General features: G+C 45.4%; 1 protein-coding gene across 1 annotated transcript; it reads right to left on the minus strand.

Annotated features, from left to right (window-relative positions):
- Nucleotides 1-10518: 10518 nt before the first annotated feature.
- Nucleotides 10519-26806, minus strand: LOC128716307 (uncharacterized). Its single transcript, XM_053811226.1, has 6 exons — nt 26715-26806; nt 22925-23037; nt 14964-15415; nt 11855-12244; nt 11316-11519; nt 10519-10671 (listed from the first exon to the last, which is right to left on the minus strand). The coding sequence occupies exons 1-6, from the start codon at nt 26804-26806 to the stop codon at nt 10519-10521; spliced, it is 1404 nt and encodes a 467-aa protein (XP_053667201.1).
- Nucleotides 26807-27296: the final 490 nt, after the last annotated feature.

Below are 27296 nucleotides of genomic sequence, written 5' to 3' on the forward strand. Positions count from 1 at the left end.
ACCGTGCTAACCTGCAACGATTACAACGCAATGCGCTCACATTCCAACTCCAATAAAAAATTATCGCTCATCATCATTCCAATCACGGGTACGGCGTGTGCAAGCATTTCTGGCCCCAGGCACACGGGAGTTTACGGCTCGCTGGCTGGCGACTGCGAGCAAGCGAAACCAAGCGAAACGCTGAAGGATTCGATTCCAATCCCGCCCCCAAATACCCATTATTCGGCCAGCTACCTGCCGTTTAACGTTGAACTTGAGACACAGACTCGGCCAACGTTCGTCGAGCAAAACAACTTGCCGAATTGTGCCAGCGAACTACAAGCACCAGCAGCATCATTTAATCACCATTCGCATTTGAACAACAATTCGCTCGTCGTATTCGTTTGCTGCAAGCAAAGGCACTCGATAACGTTATTATCATTGGTGACACTTTCCCAAGCGTGACGGAACCGAAAAGTTGTCCCCGTAAATGATGCTCTGGCCAAATAATTTCTCGTAACGAGATTAGATGATCATTAAAGAATCCTACCCGAAAGGTTCTCATCCTCCCGGCGAGGTTGATTCAATTTAATCTGCTACAGATGCTACTTCTGCCATTATAACGCAAAAGCATGGGACCATTATTGCATTAGCATACCGAAACCCGTGGCCCTTGAGGGAATGAAGGTATGGGGAGCAAATGGAGCTTGTTTGAAGGAAGCTTGTTCGAGCCGAAGTCGCTCACCATTTCAACATGTACAGTAGAATTACACCACCGGAAGCGTGGTCGCGTTCTACGCGTTTTTCGCCAAATCAAATTAACGTCCCTTTTCTTCAACCGTGAAAGCGACGAGGGAAGCGATTTTCTTACCTCCCCCACCCCCACTAGTACCGGTAATTAATGTAAATCCGACAAATTACCCAAATTTACATCGACGCCGACTCGTGGCCTTGCCTTGGGCAAACGGTTGTGTTTTTCCCGTTCGTTCGTGAATGTGGCGCCTTCATCGGGTCATCGGATAAACATGATAAATCGGTTCTAGATGGCAACACGCTTATGGCGCGAAGGAATTTTACATTTTGAGGCACGTTTCTTCAGGTTTTTTTTCCCTTCCGTTAAAGTCTGTAAAAGCAAAAGCTTTATCACAAACATTGCGACGCGGGAGGAAAGAATTTCAACACAGCTTTTACACGCTCGCTGCAAGCAGGCAGGAAGGATACAGATTCAATTTCGCGGTTTACATGTTTGCTACAGCAGGAAAAAAAAGGAACAACTTTGGGGACGAACATGTACATGTCAACAAAAATCCTCGCGACACATGCACACCAAGGCACCCGCATAATGGGGGGCCCCTTTTTTCCCGACACCCGATTTTCCAAACGAATAAAGTGTAATCGTTTGAAGAATTGAAGTAAATTGACGTATCGTTGGCATACACTCGCCGTGCCACGTTTAACTAAAGGCGCAACGGGGGATTCGAATTGATTCCAAGAAATCGAACCAATTTTCAGGTTATGTTTCCTCTGAGGAACTCTTTGATCGTTGCGATTGGTTATGAATATTTTTCTTCAAGGATTTATGTAGCATTTTAAGTTATTATTGAAAATCAAAATAACACGAAAACCCCTTAATTATATAACCTTTCCCGCTTACAAATCACGACGGTTCAATCACTCAAAACTCAAACCTCTGAAGTCGGATGATTCGCATGCTAATTACTGTTCGCATTACTCGTCACCTTGGGCACCCCACCTTCCCGCGTGCATTAACCACTTCAAGGGCTTGCAGGTAGATCGGAGAAACTTATTGGCGTACAAGATGGTTGCACATTTAGCACAACCTTCTCACCCGTGTAATTGAGCAAATACTACTCCGTGTCAATAATTCTCCACGACCGGCTGAGAATATGCACGTCAAAGGTTAAAATCACCAATGCATAAAGCACCATATTGACCACGTACTTTGCGTCATACATTTTCAAAAGGGTAAGCCATAAAAATAAAGCAATATTGTACTGCTTGTTGACTGTGACCGCAGCTCGCGTAAACAGCGCACAATAATGAAACAATGCTTGATGCATCGTACGTACGGTAACTACAAACCAACCCACATGTCTCTCATGCCTAGCGCAATCCAATTCACGTCTTTCCACATCACAAAGCGACCGATTGTGTTTGGTGTCCATCTTCACACGTCTGGAGCGGGAGGAAAGCTCTCGCCAGAAGGTGGACACGAAACGAAACAAACAAAATCAGCGACGCAAACATAACGCCGACTGGGTGTCTGCGTCAGCTGACCATGACATGAACTTGGCCAACATTGTGTCTCACTTTTCGGCTACCCTGCACCATTATCCGCATATTCCCTTTACCGCTCTGCTTGCCAAAACTTGTCCATCACACAGCCTGGCGGCAATGGCGATAACTGTCTTTGGAGTGAAAAATGTCATAACAATTAAGAGAAAAAAATCCCACCCAACAGCACTGCCGTCTGAGTGTTGTTACAAAACTAATTTCTTGATCACCTTCCACCACGCCCGGTACAGGTAGAGCACGCGGCAACAACATTAATTCCAGACGGCCCAGGTAGACCTTTAAATGTATGAACCATTGCATGTACATTTTAATTAGACTCTTGGCACTCGGGTCTCTAAAGCCGACGGACCCCACGGACGGCAGCACTATTAAACTATTATATGGATAAGTAGGCTGCGGCGCCGTATCATTCGGTGAAACATCACAGCTGGCAGCAATGATCCCACCGTTCCAACGTACCGGTAGCGTGTGGATTGCCGCGATTCGACCACCACGATCGTGTAAGATCGTGTGCTTTTGCGCTACATTTTGGCTTCACTTTTGCAATAGCAAAAGCTGCTCACCGGTGGACACCTCCTCGCCCTCCCTTTCAGATCTTTGCCCATTCATTATGGTCCGATTTGGGAGTTTGATACGGTGGTGTCATGGTGGGCGCTGTTGCGCAGAACCGACGACAACCAGCACGGCTAATTACATAAGCGCACGGTCGTGGTCTACATATGCGCACCCGCGACATCGAACCCGTGATCCTCGCCACAGTAACCACACACATGACGTTCACTTCATCTCAATACGCCGTACGCCGGATGGTCCAAAACCGTGTACGTTGTGCGTCCGAGTACGACAACTTCGGTCTGCAAATGCAATCAGTTATGGATTATGAAATGGCTCTTTAAATGCAATGTTACATCACCGACCAACATCTCCTGGGAAATGCGTCTCGCTGACCAATAGAAAATGACTTTCCATCGTAAAAACCCACAAAACCAGCCCGAAACAACTCCACAGAACCGAAACACACACACGCACACACGCTATGGGCCCGGGATGGTACACGCTTTCGCTCTCACCTGGCTACGCTGTACGCGGCTAGTTTTCACTTTCGTTGCTCGAATCGTCGGAAATCGCAGATACCTCCGCATGCAACGCTCTATCGGTCACTACTAAGCGCTACCGCCGGACCGTACCGTTGTTTTTATACGTTCCACCACTCATCACCACCACCACCAACAGCAACAACATTGCACCGGTGTGGTTGCGGTCCCCTCTCCCGATCGAACGGACCTACCCCGTGGACGGTGTGTTGTAGACCCGGGCGCCATAAAATAAAAAACAACACACCTTCAACTCGCTCTATGTTGGGCACGTTTCAGTTTAAGGGTAGCCGTCTTCTGCTCAAAAACCGGACACCGGACGAGTGTCCTAAACATGGCTAGCAAGCTAATGTCATGCCGAGACCTCCGAGGTACTGTAGGTAAAAGAGTTTAAGGTTGTTCGGACACAGTAACGGTAAGCCGCAGAACAATTCGTGCTCTTTTCAAACTTTTCAAAGCATACTGCCCCTTCTTAAAACCTTGTGTGTGTGTTGTTCATCAGCAAAAAAAAGAACATTTTTCGGGAAATCAGGCCCACAAATTCTCTCCAAAAATGATGATGGATGTTGCGGGTATGGCGACCAGAAATGATGGATGGCGCCCAGCGTAAGATTGAACCCTCGTACCAGGGACCCGTGCATGTGTCACTAACTGGTTCTCGTCCGTTTGCAGCCAAACCGTTGCAAACTGGTACGGTGGTTCCTTGCAGTTGCAGCTGACGAAACATAGACGCCACCACAACCTGGCCCCAATGCCTCCCCTGGATGGAAGCAGCGATGCAATGTTGCAGCATACATCTCCGGGAGTTCGTTCACTTTGGACTGGTTTTTTTCTGTTCATGTTGGTATGTTGCGGCAGGGTGGGAATTTCCCTCCAGAATTTCCGTGCATCACGTGTTTCTGATGTCGATTTGATGTTTCTTGCGGTTGATGGTTGAGTTTGGTCTAAAAGAAAGAGAACGTAGCCAACGTAGATGCCTAGCGGAACGAAGATGTCGATCATTTTTTTCGGAAAGGAAATGATGGATGAGATATTTTGGGAAACGCTCACATGGTACGAAGTCATCGTGTACATTCTAGAAGCTATCGGTAACGCTACTCCAGCGCTGTGTTCCGCATTTGCCTAAACCGAAGCGCTTTGTCTGTCTGTCTGTTCGAGGAATGCAAGTCTATACGACATCCACTAATTAATTAATCATGATGATCCACATTGCCACTCGAATGCGCCTCAACAGTTCGCCTCAAACAAACACTCTCGGTCCGTTAGAATCAAATGCGGTGCGGTGCAACGTACCTCTCATTAGCGCCACGTGCATCAATGTCATCCAACTTCAACTTCATCGTCCATCATCGGGAAAGGATCATACACGCTCCAGTTAGTAATTCACAAGGGAGTGAGCAACAAAAAACACCAACCCTTCAATGGACCTACGTTTCAACAAACGCCAGGTCAGGTCGGAGTTATGGGCATGGTTACGCTTCCACGCATCCGCCAGCTAGGAAGCTAGGCCGCGAAGGTCACCCGGTTGCCTGCTGCGAATGGTGTGCACATCTTTGAATACGCGGCATCACACTACCCACCTTGCAGGGCAAGCTCAAACTCACTCAACTAAAACTACCGGCCGATGCACGCATAATCAATTGGGTGGAAAAGCATCATTATTCGGGGGTATGTGATGTCCGCAATTCTTTGTGTTGAGTGGCGTAGTCGAGTGAGACACGGGATGAGTCTACAATTAGTGTTTTTGCTTTATTTTTTAGGCTGAGAACTTAAGGAATTAGGAAACACGCTGATGATGATAACGACGATGGACAAGACGATATCAATTACGGCAAACCACTTATCGAGAATGCTTCCGTAGAGTTCAATTATCCAACTCCTCAAGTTCACGATCCAGTCACGCTTGATGTCGTTTAGTATTGTCCCACTTGAGCCATCCTAAAAGTAGCTCCTACCCGGTAGGTTTCGTCCACAAATCGAATTAAACTCAAAACGATCCCCCCAACACACAAACACAGCCGGTTGCTGCGAGTCGTCGTTATGGCAACATCTTCTACAGTGCAGAGGACTGACATAAGGCTGAGGCCTTTTAGCGACAAGAAAATGATAGAAAAAAAAGGTGGCAAATAAATCACTTTTTCCACACGCCTCCGAAATCAGATTGTCTCGGAAGCTGTCGGAAGTGTTGCTGTATTTTCTTCTCTTCCACCCAATGTACCCCATGGTCCCGTTACATCCCTTCATCCCGGGAATACTTACCAGACAACAACAGCAACAAAAAAACACCAAATCCACTTTCCTTATCGTCGTGCTTAACTGACAAGCTTTGACACTTGGAATATGGAACTTTTGTTTTTTTTTTCTTTCCCACATACCCACCATACGTTTTCCACCCCACCCCACCGGGAATGGTGTGTTGGTGTGTGATCATGTATGGAAGTACTCATTGTTATCATCATGTGTCATCATGTTTGGAAACTCCCGGAGCCCGCAGCCCCGCGGCCCGGGGAAAAGCACGCCGGTGGTTGAGTAACTTTTACAATTCTTCGTTCGACTGTCTGCTGGGGTGTTTGGCGTGTTTTTCTTTTTGTTTCATTTTTTCGTGTTTCGTTCTTTTTTTTGTTGTGGTGCTGAAAGAAAACTGCCCCCGGATTGTTTTTATATGTCGCCAAACGGTGGATAAATATTGTACCATGTCGGTAGTGTTTTTTTCGCCGCGTACGTGCATGTATCGTGTGTGTTGTGTTTACAGGCGCCATTTTTTTTTAGGCTGTTGAGAATGGTGCCTTTCTGACGAAGGTTGTTGGTGCCGTCGATAGGATGGAAGGGGGTGGAATAGGTTTTGGGGAAATCCCAAATTGGCCCCACGCCTGTAGCTTCTCGATTTTCCATTGCACTGTTTTATGAGCGAGGTGGATCGAGTCACATCAACCTTGTCGTAGACGAATGTGTGATGGTGGGAAGCAAATCGCGCAAGCAAATCGTTTTCGATTTAAGTTTTCGTAATGTCAGTGGAAATCCCACCATTTGTATAACAAAAAAAACGATCGATAAAGGTGTGAAAGGAAACACCCCAAAACGAATGACAAACCCCTGGAAGGGGGTAACATGTTTCTTTGTGTTGAATAATAGAATTAGTCTACTTTTCGCCCTTATCTTCAATAAAATTGTATTCTAAAATTAGTACGCCATATCACCGCAATCAGGTTTGCTCAGGGAAATGGAATCATTTGCACACAAAATGGTAAAGCTGGAAATGCCCCGAACGGAAATGGAACGAACCGTTTGATTCTATTTGCTTTGCTCATCACACATTGGAGCGGCGCTCTCGCCCGCATGTGATTGCACTTTCCCGCGGGTACGGGATTACATTTCCTCCAGTTTTTTTTTTGTTTCCCATACACTTTCCACGTGCCCTGGCACACATTAGGCAAACCCCCGATGGCAGCGGGTACTGGAATGTCGGCTCCACAGCCACACGCGCTACAACAATTGTACTATTTTGTTAACGATAATTATGCGGTCCAGGTTCATCAGTGCGCGGTAGCTACGGTGTATGCTAATGCATCATAGACCGGCGCTCATTAGCCTAACCGATGGCTGGCGATTGACTCCCAGGCCACTGGGAGACGCGCACCAGTCAGCGCGACTAATGGAGGAACACGATCGTTCGAAACAATCATTTCGATTGGACCATTGAACCATTGTTCCTTGTGAACAATCGATTATGCATGCTAGTGTTGGGTTGAATCGGTACAGAATTCATTCCTTCCGAATTAGCTTTATAATTTCTCCTCTTTAATAGCAATGACAAAAAATAGCTTTCCTGACTATAAGCTGAAACAAATTCTTTCTCCATCTCCGCCGGCATCCAATCAGCATATCGTGATGTAATCTCATCTCCATACACGAATGGAACCACCAGCAGCGCTGGTATGGAAAAGTGTCTGGACCGAGGATTATGGATTTTTGTAACCTTCCTTTTACATCCGTTTCTTGAAACACGGACACGTTGCTTTGCTCTATCCGCAATCTGCAACATGGTCTGATAAATATTTCATTCGCCTCACACCGCCGAAATGTGACGCATACGACCAGCATTCGTCCCAAAAGCCGGCGTCCATCGCCGTACGAGACGATTTGTAATCAGTTGGATTTTCACCATCCTTCTCTCCACAGGCACACGCACTCACACACACGTGTCCTACACATCAGAGTGGAAGGGAATTCTCTGGAGTTTGGTTTGTTTTTTTTGTTCACCCTTTTACCACTGTGAACGAATGCAGCCAAGCTGACGGGAATTTCAATATGTGTTCTTCTTCGCATTTCTTGGCCGCTTCGCTTTGTTCGTTGCATCGACTAACCGTACACCGCCCGGTGGATTGGGATAGTTCTCGAGAAAGCAGAGTATCAGCGCCAGTAGCTACGTAAATCCCACCTGATGGATGGAATTTGCAATACGATGCTCAACAAAAGTAAAATAAAACATATCCACACCACACGTGTGTCCTTTCTCACATGCTGCATAATAAATATTCAGCAAGCTGGTCGCATCTTCCTGTGCGAACTGATGGCATTCAAATGCCTCTTGCGTCAAGGGAGAACAACGATCAAAATGTTACATTATTGTTAAAAATATTGTTTAAATTACCGTTGTACATTCAGCTGTTCGAGTGTACTAAACCGAAAGCAATTACCTTCTGCATTTGGCAAACTTTTCCAATGACTCTACTCTTCCGCTTTCAGAACCCTCCCCGCACAAGCCCTACGACAAAACAGGCCCAGCGCCTCAGTGCCATCTAATTCCAAACTTTCATGGCCACCTAACGCCCGGACCTGCATCAGCAAAATTGCGTTTCAAAACTTTTTCCCGCACATCATGTTTTCTTCCCATCGACGATTGTTAGAGAGCCGGTAAGTGAATTGTCCGTCAAAATTTCAACCAACTCGTGAATGTCTTGCAATTTTCAATCTTCTGCTGGTGAGCGATTGGGATCGTTTAAGCCGCCATTCACATTCAACCTTCCCCGTAAGAAAGTTTCCAAACAGACCGGCGCGGTTTCATTTGCGTAATGGAAATTTATGCGTTTATGTGCCAACCGTATAGTTTGAATAAGATGTATTGAAGAAAATGATTTCCTTACTACTTAAAATAAGCAAATAAATACAATTTATACTATGATCCTCAAATTCAAATTATCCGAAAAGCGCCATCTATGCGTCATTGTTTAAACCAACACGAGAACGCCTGTGCTTAGGCAATGTGCATAACACATATTGTGTTGCTTTCCATTTACCGAAGCAAAAGTTCTACTGAAACAAGATCGTACATTTTAAAACAAGTTTTAAAATGAGTTTAAAACATGTGAAATGAATATTTGCTTTCTGTTTTGTAAATTATAGACCAATACGCAGCATTCAAGGTGACATGAACAGCGATCGAATTTTATGGTTTCTTCCACACATGGAACTCACACCAGCTGCAACCGGGTAACCGGAGCACAAAAGTTAGCTTCCCAATCTAGCAACCTGTGTGCAACGGTCGTCCGTCAGATTGCGTTCTTCCGCATCCGGAACCGGTAATGGAACGAGCACTTCAGCTTTATTTGATTGCTCACCGTTGCTAGCTTGATTGTGTGGCCTCAAAACCCCCCATGCTGTTAGATTCGCTCTACGCGCAAAAGAAACCGAATGACTTCAGTAGAGTTATGAGCCACCATCGGCACCAACGTAGGGAAAGGTGTATGAGAAAAGAATGAAATATTCTTCCCCTTCTCATTTTCCGCCAAAAAAAAACCCCACCCCGAGAAAACTCACGAGAGAAAAATGAAATATTCAACCGAACGTTAAAACGCCACGATAACGCAGGCGGACGTCGGTAAAGTGGTAAGAAAGTAAAGCGAAAGAAAAGTATAATCCAAATCTCACTATGATTTGATTGCTCACGCTTCAATTTGTTGCCCGGGTGTGCACACCGAAAGGATGAATTTTATTTATTTCTTTTCATTTTATTCGCCTCGGTTCCATTTTCAGCGTCCACACCACTTGCCTACTTGATGTCTTGGTTTTGCTGCAAACTGTGCCAACGTTCCGCCAGCTTCCCTACCGGAAGCCAATAATCATGATAGGAGCTAGAAAGAGACGAACGAAGGACGCAACGAAATGGTTTGCGGGGACGCTCTAGGAAAATTGTTTCCAAAAACTTTCCCACACCGTCCGCCCTTAAGCGGTTACAAGATAAACGGTAACAACATTGGAACAAGTGGAGCTCATTTCTTTCAACATTGTGCCTAGAGTTGTTCTTTTGCAACAGTTTATGTACTCCCAATGCTAACAACTCCCACCAGAGATAAAGTTACTCGATATATTATATATTCTTTATTCAATAGTAACATAAGATACGTTTATATTCCATGAACCTTTTAAAATTCACCCTGTAGTATGTCATTAATGGTTTGCTCTGCAATTTCACATTCGGATTCAAAACGAAGTTTTGAGATGGGACGATAAGAGCATGATCCGCACGAGCGATAGGGATATAAGATAAGAAAGAGATGGTTTGTAATACTCATCTACGACACAACAAACAGTAAATACGCATATAATTTTATCACTCTATACGCTCAATCACAGAAGAATTGCTTGATCTTGATTTCCGGATAACAACCACCAGCGGTCTAGTGGGTGTTTGTGATGTTTGAAAATGAAGGAAACCCGGTGGCGGTTTCACGCTTGTCCTGCACTCGACACGTTACGAGGAGCTTGATGCATTATCTCGACCGTTTCCCGGTACGGGTTGAAGTTCGGGGGGGAAGTTTTCACGGTCACGGGGCAAGGAGATGTGCTTTCACGGTCGGGGTGTGTTCGACTTCCACACACGTCACACTCGCTACATTACATACATGGAGATAATATTCTATGGATGGAAAACTAATGCCTAAAACGGCAAGCATTCTCACATAATTTTCAACAACAAGAAAAACCACCCTGCACCCTGTTCACGCTTTTTTTTCTTGTTCTGGATCCTTTCTGGGGGGGGTGTTTTCCTGGAACGTCCTGCTGAGCGGAAGTCATTGTGGGAGTGGACGGGGGGAGGGAGGGAGCGGTGTTGGAAAGCCAAGAACAGCAACTAGATACGTCGGAGTGCCCGCTGGTGTGACTGGATGTGGCTCGTTACCAGCACATCGACCGTTTTCTTCAGCATGCCGGCAATGGCGTCCGCCGTATCGGCTATCTTCGTGCCGAGCTGGTTCCAGAGGCCCACGATCGGTGGGTTCGCGGCCTGCGATGGTGGAACAAAGAAATGATCAATAATGCTGTCCGGGGTGGTCGGGACCCCGTACTGCGTCGAGGGCGTCCGGGGTGGCTCCTGTGGTACGTAGAAAGGTCTAGCCGTGGGTGGTAGTGCTTGTGGTGGTGGTGGTGGACTGGCTCTCGGTGGAGCCTGTGGACGCTCGTATACTATTGTTGGATATGTTTGTGGTGGTGGTAGTATTGGCTGTTGTTGTGCCGGAGACGGTTGTGGTGGTCGTTGTTGTACAATGGTCGACGTCCTCGTCGTCGTGAAGATAGTGGGTGGACGTGTTGGTGGCGGTGTCTGTGGCACTCGCGTTATCTGCGAAAGTGAGAACGGTGTTGGTCGTGTTGGTGTTGCCAAAAGGGAAAATTTCATTTTTGATTTGTTTGTTTGTTTGTTAAAGTCTGTTCACTGTTTGTTTATTATCATTGTAACAGTCAACTTGAGTTAAACTAATTAATTGTCCCTCGTTATTAGTGGTAACATTTTAAAACTCTATTAAAAATAAACGATCGAAACGGGTTAATTACAGGTAAAAACCTTCAGTCGTGTATCGAACGTCAAGGATATCCTGCACCTGTAAACAGTAATTCTCAGTAATTACCCCGCCGGCTGCCCAAGATACTTACAAATCTCGTCGTTGTACGCTGAGTATTTCTAGTCGTCGTCTGACGGGTAGCGGGCCGCGTCTGTCGCACGGTGGTAGTGACAGGCCGCTGCGTAGTAGTCGTGGTAGTCGTCGTTACTGCGGGCACTGCGGGCACTGGTGCAATGGACGGTCGACCGTTGGCGTCATCGTCACCGAATCGATTCACCACTACCGGTGGTGGAGCCTACCGGGAAATAAAAAACTCCATTAAAAAGTCTGTCCTCCGTATGGTATCCGCGCATTCAGGAAGCTTTCCATCTCAAATATCACATCACAACGTATGCCAACCACCTGATAGCCACCTGGCAAATTGCTGGAAAAGGAAGGGTAGTGCCACTCTGTACCAAAGAGGCATCACCATCAGTACACCAAGCAGCTGGACGAACTCCAAAGTCAAATGATACTATCCCGCTAACTTCCAACTCCCCATTCCAAACTCTACTACAACCAGAACCACACACACACACACACCAATGGAAGCAAAGGTCAATTTCATTCGCGGAATAAAAACCAATATACCGTGGGGAGTTCATCAAACCCATTGTCCGTCGTGGGACGACGACCGGCCAATACTCGTCCGGTAGTTGATGGACCATCGTACACCGAAGCCCGGAATGGAAGCTGACCAGCGGTGGCCAAATTTTGATACCCAACTCCATCAACTACGGGACGTGCGTTGAACGTTGTGGGCGACACGGTGACCGTTGGGACGAAATCGACGAACGATCCTTGCGGTCGTTCCGGTAGAGTTTGTTGTGCCAATTGTGCTTCCAGCCATAGCGGAACTGTTGAAACTTCGTCTAGGCGAACCGTTCCGAATGGTGCGGTTGTGGTAGCGCCCGGCTGCAGCGATTGCGCGACGTTGCTGACCGTGTTGGTGGACCATGGTGGAAGAAAGCCTTGCGGAACCTGTCCAATTAGGGAAGTGGGGGGTTTTTTTTTGTTGGTGCAATGGTCAAAAATGTATAAGTCATTTTGCTGCACTCGCTCCGTTTCGGTGTGTCGGTGCACTGTGCCGGAGGTGATGAGCGTTAGCCGGTCCGGGGTAAATGTTCCGGAAGGACCCTTACCATGGTGCCGGGTGCGTGGATATGTTTATGGTGGCCGTGTTTTGGTGCAACGAGACAAAATTGGATCGCGTGCAAACGAGATAATTTGTTAATTAATTCAACCGCAAATGAGGGTGCCCAAACGTCCGCGCCAAACCTCCAACGGGGCTCGAGTGTAATCGAATTTCACGCATGGAAACATTGTTATTAAAAGGAAGTGTTGATTTTTTTTTCCATAACCTTTGCCCTCAATTCGATCCGTGTTTGGGATACGTTGTGCAATGCGGCCCACAAGCAACGCGCGGTAGAGATAATGATCGAATACTTGTTCACACCTTCGCTAGTTTTGGATGGTTAGCTTCCCTTGATGAGATATTTGAGGGGGGGAAAAACGGTTTCCACGATGCAATTCTCTGGTCTAGTGGAAGTAAAACTGCATTCTTGAGATGCTATTTCAACATTCTTGCACAATCGAATAGCAAGTGTTGTTCTTCGACTCTTATGCCCGCAGTCGTGGCGTGACTAGATGTTTCTTGACCCAGATTTTTATCCGCTCACTTCACGTGTGCTTCGAGTGACTGCCAACAAGAGCCATCCGTACAGTGTTACGCTTCCAACGAGGATTTATTTTTTCGTCAACCTTATTTAATTTATTTCTCATTGTCAAGTGGAAACAAGTAGGAGTCTCATATTCTTACTTACAATATTTAAATAACGAGTGAGAATTCCTTTGAAATTAATTCTACTTTTCGTTTCTGGTTTTTAATTACTCCATCAGTAGCTTATCACGTTCCATTTCGGTGCAATAAAACCCCTGCAACATTTGGCCCGTCCATTGCACACATCGCTAATGAAAGAACCATCACAGCTAAATGAAAATTGTGTCCGTAAAATAAACACCCATCAACTCACGTTTCACCCTCGAAATGGTTTCAATCAACGACAAACAAAGCGAACCTTGTGCTGTCGCTTTTTGAAGCCTTCCTCTCCAGATGAATTACAATATCCGGCATTTTTATTTACCCTTTCATTACAAAACACTTCCTTTCATCGTGATACATAACAGTTTGCAATGTTTGTGCAGAAAATACAGAAAAGCACATTGCGATGATAATTTCCCCAATTCCCAAACCAATGTTTCTTTCCGAACTCTTCGTTTGTAAAGCATTCGCCAGTACGTGGAATTGATACATAAATGTTTCATACTGCGCTGTTTCGAACATTCGACGAAACAGGCCATAAATTGGGGTACCACTCAATTGACATCCAGTGACGTTTGTGTTAATTAAGAGCATCGAAACCTGTCGGTACGTCGGGCATCAAAACATGAATAAATCCTCTTATCGATGTGATTGCAAACAACAACATGGGCGCATTGTTGAAATGATGAAATGCCGTACACGGGGGAATATTTCATTGAACGATCCACCCGCTGGGCACGTCAATTAAACGAATAATTATCGGTCCTATTGTAAACACGACCGCTTTTGCTTTGCGATAAACCATCCCTTGATGATGCCCAGCTCGGAAATAATGTTTACGATTGCCATAGATTCATCAGTTGGACCCTTTTTTGCACGAGCCCAGCAAAACAAGCGAACAATCAACAGTCATAATTCACCACTCAGGCTTGGTGAGCATCCGGCCGAGGTCCGGTTCCATTAATCCCGATGCGCTTTACCAAGCGAATGGCGAAAAGGGCAACGATGCTGTTTAATCCTGCTGTCGAACTATCTGCTCATACGCTCAGTGAACCGGAAAAACGTACCTGTAAAGGTAGACACCGATGTACACTGTTATCTCATTGCCGGAATTGGGAAACTCACACCCCATGGCGTCCGGGGGTTGGCTGTCAAACTCGTAAACAACCAGGTCTGTACGCTAGCTGGTGGAATAATAGTTCCGAAAAAGTGCAACACAACCATTCGCGAACGTTATCGGGTTTTTGGGGCGAAAACGAATTCCTACCGTTAGTGCCAACGCTACTCGAAAGAAAGAGGTTAGAGGTTAGAGAAAGCTACAAAAGCATCATGAGGGTTACACGGTGTTTGTACTATATTTGGTATCCGTTATCGTTCACACACACACTTCTGCGCATATACGCACACACCCCATCCAAGTCACCATTTTTTGTTTGTTTTGCATTCAGTCTAGCAACCCATTTTCTCCCGCAGGTGGAAAACGGTTTATTTGCAGTCCTACATCTAGTGTGCCATCTCCTCCTGTTCGGCGTGTCCAGTGTCACCCATTGTTACGTGTACGAGCCAAAGCGTTAGCGAGCCACCGTTAGTGATGTTGAGATAGTAATTTACCGGTACCGGTACTACGGGTCCGGCCGTTGCTGTCGAATCCAGCGTATCAACGCCGAAACGAGAAAGATCGCCACCCGAAGGACTAAGTATGCTAGCAGTAGAGGATGCAACAGTATTAGAGGGAACAGACGCATTCGGCGCGTTACTGGTGAGTTCTAGTGGTCCAGAATTGAAGGTACTAGTAGAGGTGGTAGTAGAGGTGGTAGTAGTGATGGTAGTACTAGTGTCGCTAGTGTCGGTAGTGGTAGGGAATAAAATTTGTGCTACCGGTGCCGGGGGCCTAGGTCGTTCGGTCGCGGGCGCTACAGCTGACGGTGGTAAAGGTGTTGGAGAGGAAGGTATCGGAATCAGCGTGTTCGCATTGCCGTTCGGTTGGCCGGCCAGCGCCGGATTAACCACTATCGTCTGCACATTGCTGCTCTGTGTCGCGGGCTGTCGATCGAGGTCATTTCTTACCGGCCGGTCGTTACCACCGCTCTCTATCGTATTACCCACGCCACCGATGGTACCACCGTTACCGCCGATCTGATTAAACTGCAGCCCGCGCAGATACTCCTCGAACCGGCGATGGTACTCGCCGGATGGATCCCACCGTTCGCGCAGCGCACGGTACTGATCCGGATAGTCGTAGTAGAGTCGGGTGATGATCTTCAGTGCGTTCTCCTTCTGTATCGGTGAACAGCGAGCACATTTGGTTCTTAGCGCCTCCGGAAGAATACCTGTCAGAAGATAAAAATATGTATCAGTACACTAACTACAACACTAGTACTAGTAATTGGTCAAACAACCCGCTTTGGAGAATTGAGTGAGGGAGACTACAATAGCTATACAAATAGGAGTCATTTATAGCCTGTTTTCAAGTTGTTCTGAAAATTTACGACGGGTAATTGAAATTCTTCTCCCTCTATGGAAATTGACGAGCTAAAATCTATTCTGTTCCAAACTTTCTGCAGAAAAATTTGAAAATCTTTTGAGAAAACTGTGAAAAAATGCAACATTCAGAAGTGTCTCCAACTTTGACAATTTAACAAAAAAAACCCTGCGAATTTCTCGAGATTTCTATCTCAACCATTCAAGAGCTATACGAATAGCTAACGACATGTGAATTCTCGTGACTAAATTCAATTGCTCACTACAATGCTCATCAGTTGATATTGTCCAGTTGCTCATGGTACCGAGTAACCATGGACACTAACTAAAATATCACCTGCACACTAGATCAAGCAGCACACCAATCCATTTACACGATACAATTCTAATTATTCACTCGTTACATCATTATCCGAGTCATTCCGCGATTAAATTCATGCTTCTTAACCCCTCTATACAATTGGTAGCATATGTTCCGCCTAGGCATGAAGCGTACCGAATCGGCGATGTTGCTTTGAAGGTATGCAAACCGTTTAATGACTTTGGTTCGTTAATGGGCCGGTACATTATTTGCTGTACACAATTCTAACCAAATCCAATCCTACCACCGGCGAATGGAGCGGTTTTCCCATGATCCAGGTTGAAACAGACAAAAAAAAATCCACTCCCTTCAAATACAGAAACGCTTTAACGATTCCAAAACGTAACCAAATACCTTCATAGATTCTGAAGCATTCTTCAAAATGGCTGTGGTTTATCCTTATGATGATCTGTTTTTTTTTTTTTTTTGTTCTGCCACAGAAACATCTCTTTAAGGTCTACGAATTCTTACAACTGAATACGGAAACTAGGCAGATCATTCGGTGGGTCGGGTGGACGTTACATGCGGTCGCTTTTGAAATGGCACGGCCCGTAATGTTTTGTCGTAAAATACGTTTGTTCGGTGCTCTTGACGTTGGTGGCACTTGTAACCGATACATAGGGCTGTAATTTTCCTTAATTATAAGCTCTTCTTTCGTTTCGTGATGTTCGCATTGAGCACAATGTGGATGTTTCCTGGGAGGTAATGATCGTACACGTAATTTCAATACACGGTAGAGCTCTTTGTATGAAAAATAATTGCGAGACTTCATTTTGAAATTATTAATCAGTAATTATTTCTACTGAAAGTCGATTTCATATTCTTTTTTACATTATTTTTTTCATTTAAGTAACTACTCTATTCCCTAGTTGAATCTTGCACCACATATGTCATGTGTCATATTTTAAAAATAGGAAGCAAAACTATGAATCTAAAACGTGCTTAGAATCCTTTACCAAACAGCACCCCATCCAAACATTAGTCACCACTACACAATTCGATGCGCTTCAGGAAAGAAAAGCCATCTTTTCATCTCTCCTGGCCCGATTTCCTTACAACCGATTGTGGGGAGAATAAATTAAACTTCAATCTTGTTTCCTGCCATACCTCCCCCCCTCCCTTACCGTTCACACCGCCACCCACTGTGTCACGTAAAGTTGCTCAACAGGTTCACAATGCCACTTGGCACACCCAAAGCACTGTTGCGGCAACGTGCGACAACGTGTTGCAAATGTGAAATGCAAAATCGCGACTGAGAATATATGCAAATCTAACTCCGTTCCGGTGCACTCGGCAGAAGCTGCAGTTTGCCATTTGCAGCTCGTCTTTTCGACTTTTCGACTGGCAAAGGAGTGTGTGTTTTTTTAAAGCTTTTCTTTTGTTTAATGCATGCAATGAAATTAAGCAGGGCAAATCTTTAAGCTCTGCCACACGCACTGCAGAAATAGCTTCAAATGCCTGTACAAATTCGAACACGTCTCGTTAGCTTCAAATCTGCGCTAGGATCATCATTCTTGCCGCTTTGATTCCATTCGCAAAGTGCAACCGACATGTGTTACCTTAATGCCCCGTGGAACATTCTGCATCACCTTTACGACCCGATGGCAGTACCATCGATTGTTCAGTGTTTGAGGTTTTGTGAAAAGGTAAATTGCCGCCTCGATCTAACCACTCCCATTAGCCCATTTGATAAAACACTCGGCTGGGCAGCGTAGCCACAAAAGCTAAATTTGTCTAACGACCGCTCCCGGGACTGGGCAGCTGTGGTGCAAACGATGGTGCGCAGCTTTCAGCAGTATGCCCCGGCAATGTTACCGGCAGGCAATCGAGAGGTAACCTGCGGATCAATTCCTGCTTTTTGTTCCTGTTCCTGCCATGGGCAGAAATACCCATGATGGCTCTTCTAGGTGCATATGCGCAACCCCTACAGCCGTATGTTCCAGTAACGGGTACCACAATATCCCGGGATGCCCTTTCAAGCTTTCGGTCATGAGAGCAATCCCACAGAACCGGATGGGATGCATAAATAAACGCTTCAACGTTCAGCATCCGAACCACCGCACGTGGTCTCCGAGTGGGATACTGAGAGGTGGTTGCCGACGTGCCACCACTTTTGGAGCTTTCGGCACCAGCTCATCCAGATTGGAAGTGGTTTTTCACACACAAACATACACACACGGTAGCGGTGGGACCAGCAAATTCTTCCACATTCTAGTAGAATAAGGCATGACACCATGTCTTCACTGGTACCTGCTTTTGCACACACGTCAGGCACATCAGATTAATCATGCTCCATCGTGGTACGGAAATGGTCATCCTGCCGAGTATGCTCGTTAATGCTGACATATAATACGCACACACACACAGCCGACGTCATGTTCGACCGGTGCGCTTGATGCAGCTCGGAGCAACTGCACTTTGAGCTGCGTTCTCCGTTGGCAAAACCACTTGATCTGCGATTGTGACAAACGGTTTCCTCTCGTAAGGGGAGACGCTAGCATCAAGGTAGTTGGACAGCATTGTGCATCTTCCAGCAACAGGTACCGGTGTACGTTGCCATCAGAACCCGTTTCCGACAGATGCCATACGGTGGGTGTGGGGGGTGCGCAACGTCGTGCTTGAGATGACGTTCGTAAATTACCATTTAATGTGAGATAAAATTGCATAGGCACCACCTGTCTAGAACGAATCGGGCGGGTTGTGTGCATTGTACTCGAAAGAATCAACAAAACAAAACTAGCAGTTGTCGTGGAAGAATAGCGAAGGTCTACTCGTATGTGTATGACAACGTTTTCGTGAGATATTCACCGTGCAAGTTGATGCTGCTTCTATTAAAGATACATGCCAAAGCTTTTCTGCATTAAAATGCAATCGGCGTAAGTGCACGCACGACGACTTATAGAAAACCTGTACACAGACACTACACTGTGTGCTAAAATTATAGCCGCATCCAATCGTTTTTCTGTCCTTTTCGTACTAAGATAAAAACATCGCAATAGTCAATAATTAGTCAGAAATCAGTAGGAGGAGCGTCTGCAATGACGATCTCTTTGAAAAGGTTGTCTATGAGCTTTACGACGAGCTTACTGTCGTACAGCGGATTAAACTCGCCTGACTCCAGTGGGATAGTCATGTAATGAGAATGACACAGAACGACCCGACCCATAAGATCATCCACATGGACAGAAAAGGCGTAGTAGGCCCAACTTTTTAAGTAAGTGAAAACTTCTTTAGAATTATTTTATACTGCCTTATCTTAAATTTCAATAACATTTTCTAAGTACACCCAATGACAAATTAATTCTACTTCCGAATTGAATAACTATCCTGCTGCTATCGTTAATTTGATTGCTAGTTTCAAAGTGGACTATTATTACATCTCTTGTGTCTTTTTTTGTCTTTCAAGCTTTAAATAAACAATCTATCATTCATTTCGCCTAGAAAACACAACTTAAACTTATTCCTCAAGAGAGAATTGTCTCATTTTGTTTTTTGTTAATTTGCGTTACATTTAAATTATTATTGATAGTATCGCTTCATATAATTAGCAATGTGACGCTATTATTTTGGAACGCACTGTATTGTCCGGGATGACTACAAGCTAACTTCAGGCAAGGGTCTGCGGACGGATTGCAAAAGTGCAACTAGGTTGACTTTTAATTGTGCACCCTAGCTACATATCCACCATCACCGTTAATGGAGGCTAAAAGAGGTTAATCATAATAAATCGTTTACCGAACCACGATTCGCTTAACGCTTTAGCATTGCTGTTACTGCGTTAATGGTCCCATGTAGAGATCATCACTAACGATAAGGATTGATGAGCAATCTTGAAGAGAAGATCCCGTTTTAAAGAACTCACACACACTGTGAGTGGTTTATTATCGCTGCAGATACTACGGTGCTTAGTAGCAGTTCCAGAATTCATATTGAATTTTAATCAGTTCGGTTTCGGCCGCACAGTAACTGGTGCCACCTTCATTAAGTTTTAATGAAATAAGGTATGTGCAGCACGTTTTCGTAACTCTATTTTGTGGGATTTTCAGCAGTAGCGAATCAGGATAAACAAGGAACCGTACTTTACGGCTGAATGTGTTACGCTTACACTGTATTTTACAGCTTTCATTTATTCAAACCGTTCCCCCGGAGGGTCTACCAGGAATTACAACGTTTTAATACACATTCCCAGTAGCTCCCAACTCCAACCGGTACCGTCCTTTAAACTACTTTTCCCGAACCGACTAACCCTCCGGCTTTACAACCGTCAGCGCGTGTTAATTCCGCCCACAGTCTCCATTGTTGACGGGATGGTCTGCCATTGCCCCCAGGGGATGGGTTTCGGTGTGGCCTGTTTGTTATTCACTTTGCCTCCAATTACATATGTAAAGAGGGTGGCCTTGTCTCGCGCCCCGCTACTAGGCTGTGCGCTCCAACCGGGCAACGAACATCCTCCGAAGCTTTAACACGACATACCGCTAGGGCTACGGTTAACCCAGGCGTAAAAGCCACAGTCATCAAGGGGCTTCATCGGCTTCATGGGCTGCGACAAGCTGCGTTGGGACGGCACCGAAAATACACACCCTCATCAGGGCACGACGATGAACGATGAAGGAATGCTGCAACGAACGCCGACCATCCCTATGCCCGGCAACTAGGACGTGGACAGCACGATGGATGACACGATCAAAGTAAACAAAACACCCGCAAAACGACAACCTCGTGCCCGGGTGCTGCCGACCGCAGAAACTTTCTCTTTAAGTCTTTGCACGTCCCATATTGTCACCTGGGGCCCCGTCCTCCTCCTCACCAACAACTCCGTTCATTTCCCCCAGGGGAGCTATCTACCCTCTTGCGGGTTTATCTCGGCCGTTTTGTGCACGCGCTATCTATATGCCTGCACCGATTCTGGTGGACTACTTTGTGCTGCTACTACGGAATGGCATCGACTTAACGGCGTAGTTTTCTTGCAGATCAGGTTTTTTTTTCTTCACTTGTGTGCACACCTCCAGATAGCGGTCCGGAAGCGCTTGCTAACCAGTTCCTCGGGGAGCTCTTGTTATTATAATGTCACTCGGTGCGGCAAACCGCTGGGTGTGATTTTGTCACAGCATGAAACGTGTGAAATGGGTCTCTGCTGTAATACAGGAAGCAATTTCGCGTTGGTTTCATAAATTCTATCCGTGGAGTGGCGAAAATTCCCCTTAAATTTGTAACACTGGCTAAGGGGGTTGTGGAATTCCGGCTTCGTTACATCCTGCATTCCTACCAAGGTCTCGCTAATAGAAATATGATAAAATAAACAAACATTCCACCTTCGCTTTCCCCCGGACGCGTCGATCCCACGTTTGCATCTTGCCTTACAACCGGTACGCGTTACGCATACAAATCAGCACGCGTATCGTATTTTGCCTTGCTCAACCCATTTCTTTTTCTCTTTAATACGCAATTTCTCTTTTTCGCCTTCTTTTGTTTTGCTCCAAACCTTTTACTCCCCCACCGGCACTAGGTTTGGACACTCCATTCTTCAACACCTTTTACCATCCCCCAGGGATGGTTGTGTTTTTGGCGCGCTTTTTTGAACGCATAACAAATGCGCCCCGTTAGTGGTATGCAAAATACGGTAGACACACAACTCACCCCCTGGTCAAGATAACTCTAGGTAAGGTAGGTACAACGATTCATCTGAATTCTCATCTATTTCACAGCGAGAAAAGCACCGACCGTTCCAACGGTAGTTATGCTAATTAGCTGCGATTCATTTTTCCCTTCGTATGGGTCAGAAAACAGCGTTCAAGGGATAGCTAAACTCTTAACCTTCGACGGTCAAACTGGCCACCGAACGGGACTTAACCTCACAGTGCTGTGATTTGTTTGTATTACAGCCATCGGTGTTTCCCTTACCTTTTTTCCTACGCTGAGCGATCGATAAGCAACGTAAGGAAGGAAATGGTTTCCTTTTTTTAACCTTTTTCCCGCTACTGGCAAGCACCCAACGAAACCCTTTCGTTCGATTAAGGATTAAAGTGGCAATTTTTTAAGCATTTTCTGCTCCATTTTCCTTACCCAGCTAGCACTAAGTAATAGAATAAAGCAGGCTTATGGAAAGCAAAAGGTTCCCCACGAGCCGGTGCTACCTCAGTAAATGGATACAAATTATCCGACGACTGGCTGCCAACACCCCACCGACGATGATGGCTACCATTAGAATAATGACGAGGGTAACCGGGAATTAAAGACCCAATCGGTACAAGCGTGGCACTGCGTTCATTCCTAAGCGAACGAAAGGGCCAATACGATGGACGATGGTTTAAGCCATCGTACCTTCCTAAAATACCCGCCCAACAAACCTCACCAAGGCCAAGGACGTTCGTACGCACACAAAGCGACGAACCCAGCAAACACCTACACGACCGAAGCGAAAGTATATTGCTTTTTAATCGTTGACCACATTCCACTACTCGCACTGGCAGCAAGAAACACCTTAGTTTCCTTTCTCTCGATCGGTAGCTTATGACGTAAACACACGAGCCGCCTATAGGGCAATACTTTTGAGCTGCCAAATCGACACAACACCATTGCATGTTTGGTGCACTACAACGATTGGGTTAAACTGCACGCCATGATGCGTTTTTTGAGGGTGTAAGTAGAATTGCTAACGTATGTGTGCAACATTTAGAAACCTAATTATGCCGTGGGCACTCCGGAAAAGGGATGGGATGCTATCAAGGTGTATATATTAACTTATCAAAATTAATTTGAATGCTTCTTTATGATGAACCTTGGCATGGTTTCATTTTTAATTTAATCATAATATCAAATTAGAACTTTTAAATTCACAATAATTACGACCTGCTGATAGAGGATGACTAGCCCTTTAAACAATGCACCACAGCCTCTGCTGACAGTCAGCCTCAATCGGGTCAATGAGATAAATCAACAGTCCCTCACACAGACGTGGCTTCTCCGCTAAACCGAACCACCACCAAACAATACTTACGTTTCAGGTCCTTGCCTTCCGGTGGGCACGGTTTGCGGCTGAGCAAACAGTCGACGTAGTTCGACACCAGCCGATTGCTCCCCAAAATGGTGTCAATGTCCAGGTTGTCGTATCTGCGAAACGGTACAAGCGTGAGTTATTGTGCGTTATTGTAGGTCATCTAGAATCAACACGCGGAATGCATTAGAAAGAAAGGTGTGAAACAGCGGACAGTTCCATAACTGCCACGGTGTTGGTGCGAAAACGTGCGAAATTAAATGCGCAACAACAGCAAAAAATCTGCAACCGTTGCCCACGGCGTCATCAGTCTGATGATGTGTCTGTGATTTATTATTCCACCCGGCACCGAGCGTTGCGGTAATTAATCTTTCACAGCATCCAACACTAAAAGTCAAAATAATGTTCATCATGCGTGTATAAATCAGCGTAATGTAAGTGCGGAATCGTTCCGATTTCCGTGGCGAGCTTTCAAATCGCACGGGAATGCACAATTTATTAGACTAAATGTGTGGTAAACGATGCTAACCGGCGGGGCCGTAACTATACTGCGCCATGATAGGGTTAAACGATCCCGATCGGTGTGTGCTCTTTAATGTTATGTACGGTAGATAAGATGCTCTGAATGTTTCGAGCTAGGCCGGTGGGAGGAATCCACACCACAGCTGGGGAATCCTAACTGCACAGTCCTGCACCTATTCATACATTCATCCCGTTGATGGTTTAATTAGCATGCACATGCAATCTCCATAAAACTACGATTGTTTTTTCCCCATTCAGTAAGGAATTCCCTGTGCTTTGTTTAGTCTCAAATCGAAAAATCACGAGCTATCACAAATTGCATTTTCTTTAATGGATCTTACAGGGTTAGTGCATTCAATTGGCAGTTCTGGAGTGTTTTCAAGTTGAACTAGAATGTGTCGATGCAGATCTCTTGAATTCTTCCCATTTTTTGGAACTTTTCTAAGCTGATACCAATTATGTTCCAGGTTCACAAAGAATCAACTCCAAAGCTTTAAGTAAGTCAGTTGAGAATTCTTTACACAATGTTGATTTTTGCCTACAAATCCTTGAGAAGTATACCAAGTATCTTCCATAAGTATCATCCTCAACATATTGCAGTTCAATCTAAAAACAAATCTCGAATTTGCTCCAATTTTTCCATTTGAAGCTTCTAAAACCCTTTTATAACCAGAATCATACTGCAATAATATTAATTCAAATAATGATTTTCAAATTTCATCCTCCATGCCTACCACCAAACGTGCCAGACGATGAAATGTAGAACACAAAGGAAATGATGCAATAATCAAACACTTCCTTATCGAACAACACGCCGGGTGGTAGTGTCCAATCCAAACTTCTTCAAAGGCTTAACACGCGCTAACTTTACTTCCCAAACACCCATTTCGCAGTAAATTTAAATTCTACCCGCCAAACCCACCGATCCGGGGCGGCCGGGGGCTGAAGTGATTGGCAAACAGATATTTTTGGAATCTCCCCGAAATTTGCAAAACCAGAAAGGAGAAACCCGTTTTTTTTTCTGGCGAACATATGCTCATACAAAATTCCGACGCAATCGAAAAGTGGGGAGGAATAATTCGGTATTATTATTTTATTACTATAAGTCCATGGCTCTTGTTCCCCGCCCAACACTACAGGATACACACATTTTGTGGATTCCGTTTTCCTCTCGCCTTTGTTAAATACTTTAACACCCATACAGCTCGGGCAAATTTGAAGAAGATGATCAACAAACATGTCCGTCTGCTTCACGGCAGCCACAAGTGCAAATCGCGAAAAGTGTGCAAAATCATCAAATGTTAAGAAAACATACATTAACGGCGGTGGTCATCGAACCGTGACCCGCCGAAGTAACATGTAAATTGATTTTGCACAAACACCTCGTACTCAATTTTCTTGATCGTATCTGACCTGATGCTACACTAAACGTAACTACCGATTAATTTAGCTTGGCTAATAATTACATCGTTTGCATGGTGGATTTAATTAGCAAATCTGCCCATACGCAAATCATTTCTATCAACACGTGATCAATGCTATCGCATTCCTGTGGAAGCGTCATTGAAAAAAAAATGTGCTCAAAGGTCGACACTGTATCACTCTTGGCGCACGCGCATAATTCATGCACTTCTGGCGGCGTATTCCAAATCCCTCCAATTGACGCACGATCAGTGAATAACAGCATTCATTCAGTGTGGTTTTTTTTTTCTCTCTTCACATGGCTAGCTGACTTGTACTGAACATTCTGACAGCTCGCGTAAAATGCACATCTGACCGCACTAACCTTCAGTTTGTTAGGAGATTTAAAAAAAACGCTCCCCATGCGGTGCGTTAATAAATCGTTTCTGTTATTGTAGCACAGCATTATCCATTGCACAACGGCGCTGTTAGTCATTGAGATGAAACATCCAAAATTGTAACCTACTGTGAACCGGGAGATGTTACACCCTTGCACACATCAATTAGAACCTCCCCAGTTCGAGACACTGGCTTTGCGAAACAGATGCTTCCATTCCGCAGCGTAAAAACCGATCCTCTTGATCGTTGATTGACACGGTCGGAGATTTTTTTTTGGCGACCTTTTTGACAACTCGTGAGTGAACAATTACTACCGTAGGAATAATAACACAAACAAATGTAACTACTTCCTCTTCTACCGGCACAAGGGTGTTTGCGGTGACATCTTCACACCGCAAATCGAAAGGATCCGCTGTACAATCACCTCATAAGTTCAAGGGGGTTAACTTATGCTGACAGCAGGCAAACTACTGGCTGTTTGCTTAAGTCAACGATCGCACAACGATCACCCATTCATTGTCAATCGATGCCAATTGTTCACGGTTGTTAAGTGTTGGGAAGTTTTTTTTCTCTCAATTTCGTAGCCTACTAAAAGAAACGGTCGCTTGAAAGATCTAAACGATCGAGAACAACCATACACACCCGGTAGAAATTGATCGTCAGCATCATGGAGCAGAAGGAAGTAAGGCTTGACTTGTGATAGAAGCCAGCGCATCTAAAACATACAGCCCCATTCGATCTGACCGTGGATCGTCGAAACATCAGGTGGGGCATAAAGGTCAGTAAAAGCCGCATAGATCATCGCGAGCGAGCGCGCGCACCCATTAGCGTCACCCGTGCGATCGGGCAGCGTTTGTGGTAACGGTGGTCAATATTTGACTGTTTGGCTACCATTTTTTCGAACCACAACGCCAGTGTGACTGTGGCCCAAGGTAATAACTTTTTCGGTTGTTACACTTCTTCTTTTTCTGCTACTGCCGCTACAGAGTCGCACAGCCCGGAAGGATGATCTTTTTTTTCATGTCTTATAACCACACAAGGTCCTCAACAAGCTTTACTCTAGCTCTTCGTCTCGAGGAAATACAGTTTACGCGGCGATCGATACGTGAGGGTTGCAACAATAATACGGCGACAACGGCCGTACGAGATGCACTCAGCCGAGACGCGAATGCACCACTCTTCTCGCCGTGTCCTTCCGGACATAAACACACGTGCTCGGTTTCTCTATCGGGTTATTCGAGAGCTGCGAAAGCTTTAAGCTTTTATCTTCCGGTACCACTTTAAACGGCGCATAAATTCAAACGGCAGCCGAAGATTTGTCGAAATGTAACCTCAACCACAAAGCACTAATTCGCATCAGAAATTGGAGTTTTTACCACGCAAACACACACACATTTCGATAATTCTAGCAACGCTAGGTACTTGACTGAAGTGTATAATTGTTCTGCTTCATCGAGCAGAAACCACTTACCTGGTGCTGTAGAGTGTCCGTGCGACTTCCTGCGATTTGACAAAGTTGAGAAACGCCAGCACGGCGCTGGCGAGGAGCCAAACTTTACGCATCTTGCCACGGGTAACCCTCTTCGGGGATTGAGATGTACTCGCACTGTGTCTCTGCACCTTCGAACAGACCTCCCGCACGGAACGTCTCGGAACTTACGCGCTTAATCTTGATACACCTGTCCCAGCACGCCGCTCACATACTACCGCACCACTGTTGGAGTCCGGGAGTACGTATGACTCTAACGCTGTTTCCCAGAATCAAAAACACTATTGTCTCCGGAACTGCTTGGATCGCGTTAGCCGTTGCTTTCCATATACACACACGCGTATCGGTTGTATCACAAACCAACCTAACGGCAACGGTTACAGCATCGCCGCCCAGAATCCGTCGACACGCACTCGCACCGGACACAATCACACGCGGGCTTTTGTTCGGGGTCGGGATTTTCCCTTTTTGCGCTGCGTTTGCGAATGTTTGCACGAAGTCGGAATAAATTTAGCCACACACGAGCGTTCTTATTTGGAGATACCTTCGGAAATCTAAACCACA

Source organism: Anopheles marshallii, chromosome 3 (assembly GCF_943734725.1).
Source record: "Anopheles marshallii chromosome 3, idAnoMarsDA_429_01, whole genome shotgun sequence".
NCBI classification, from domain to species: Eukaryota; Metazoa; Arthropoda; class Insecta; order Diptera; family Culicidae; genus Anopheles; species Anopheles marshallii.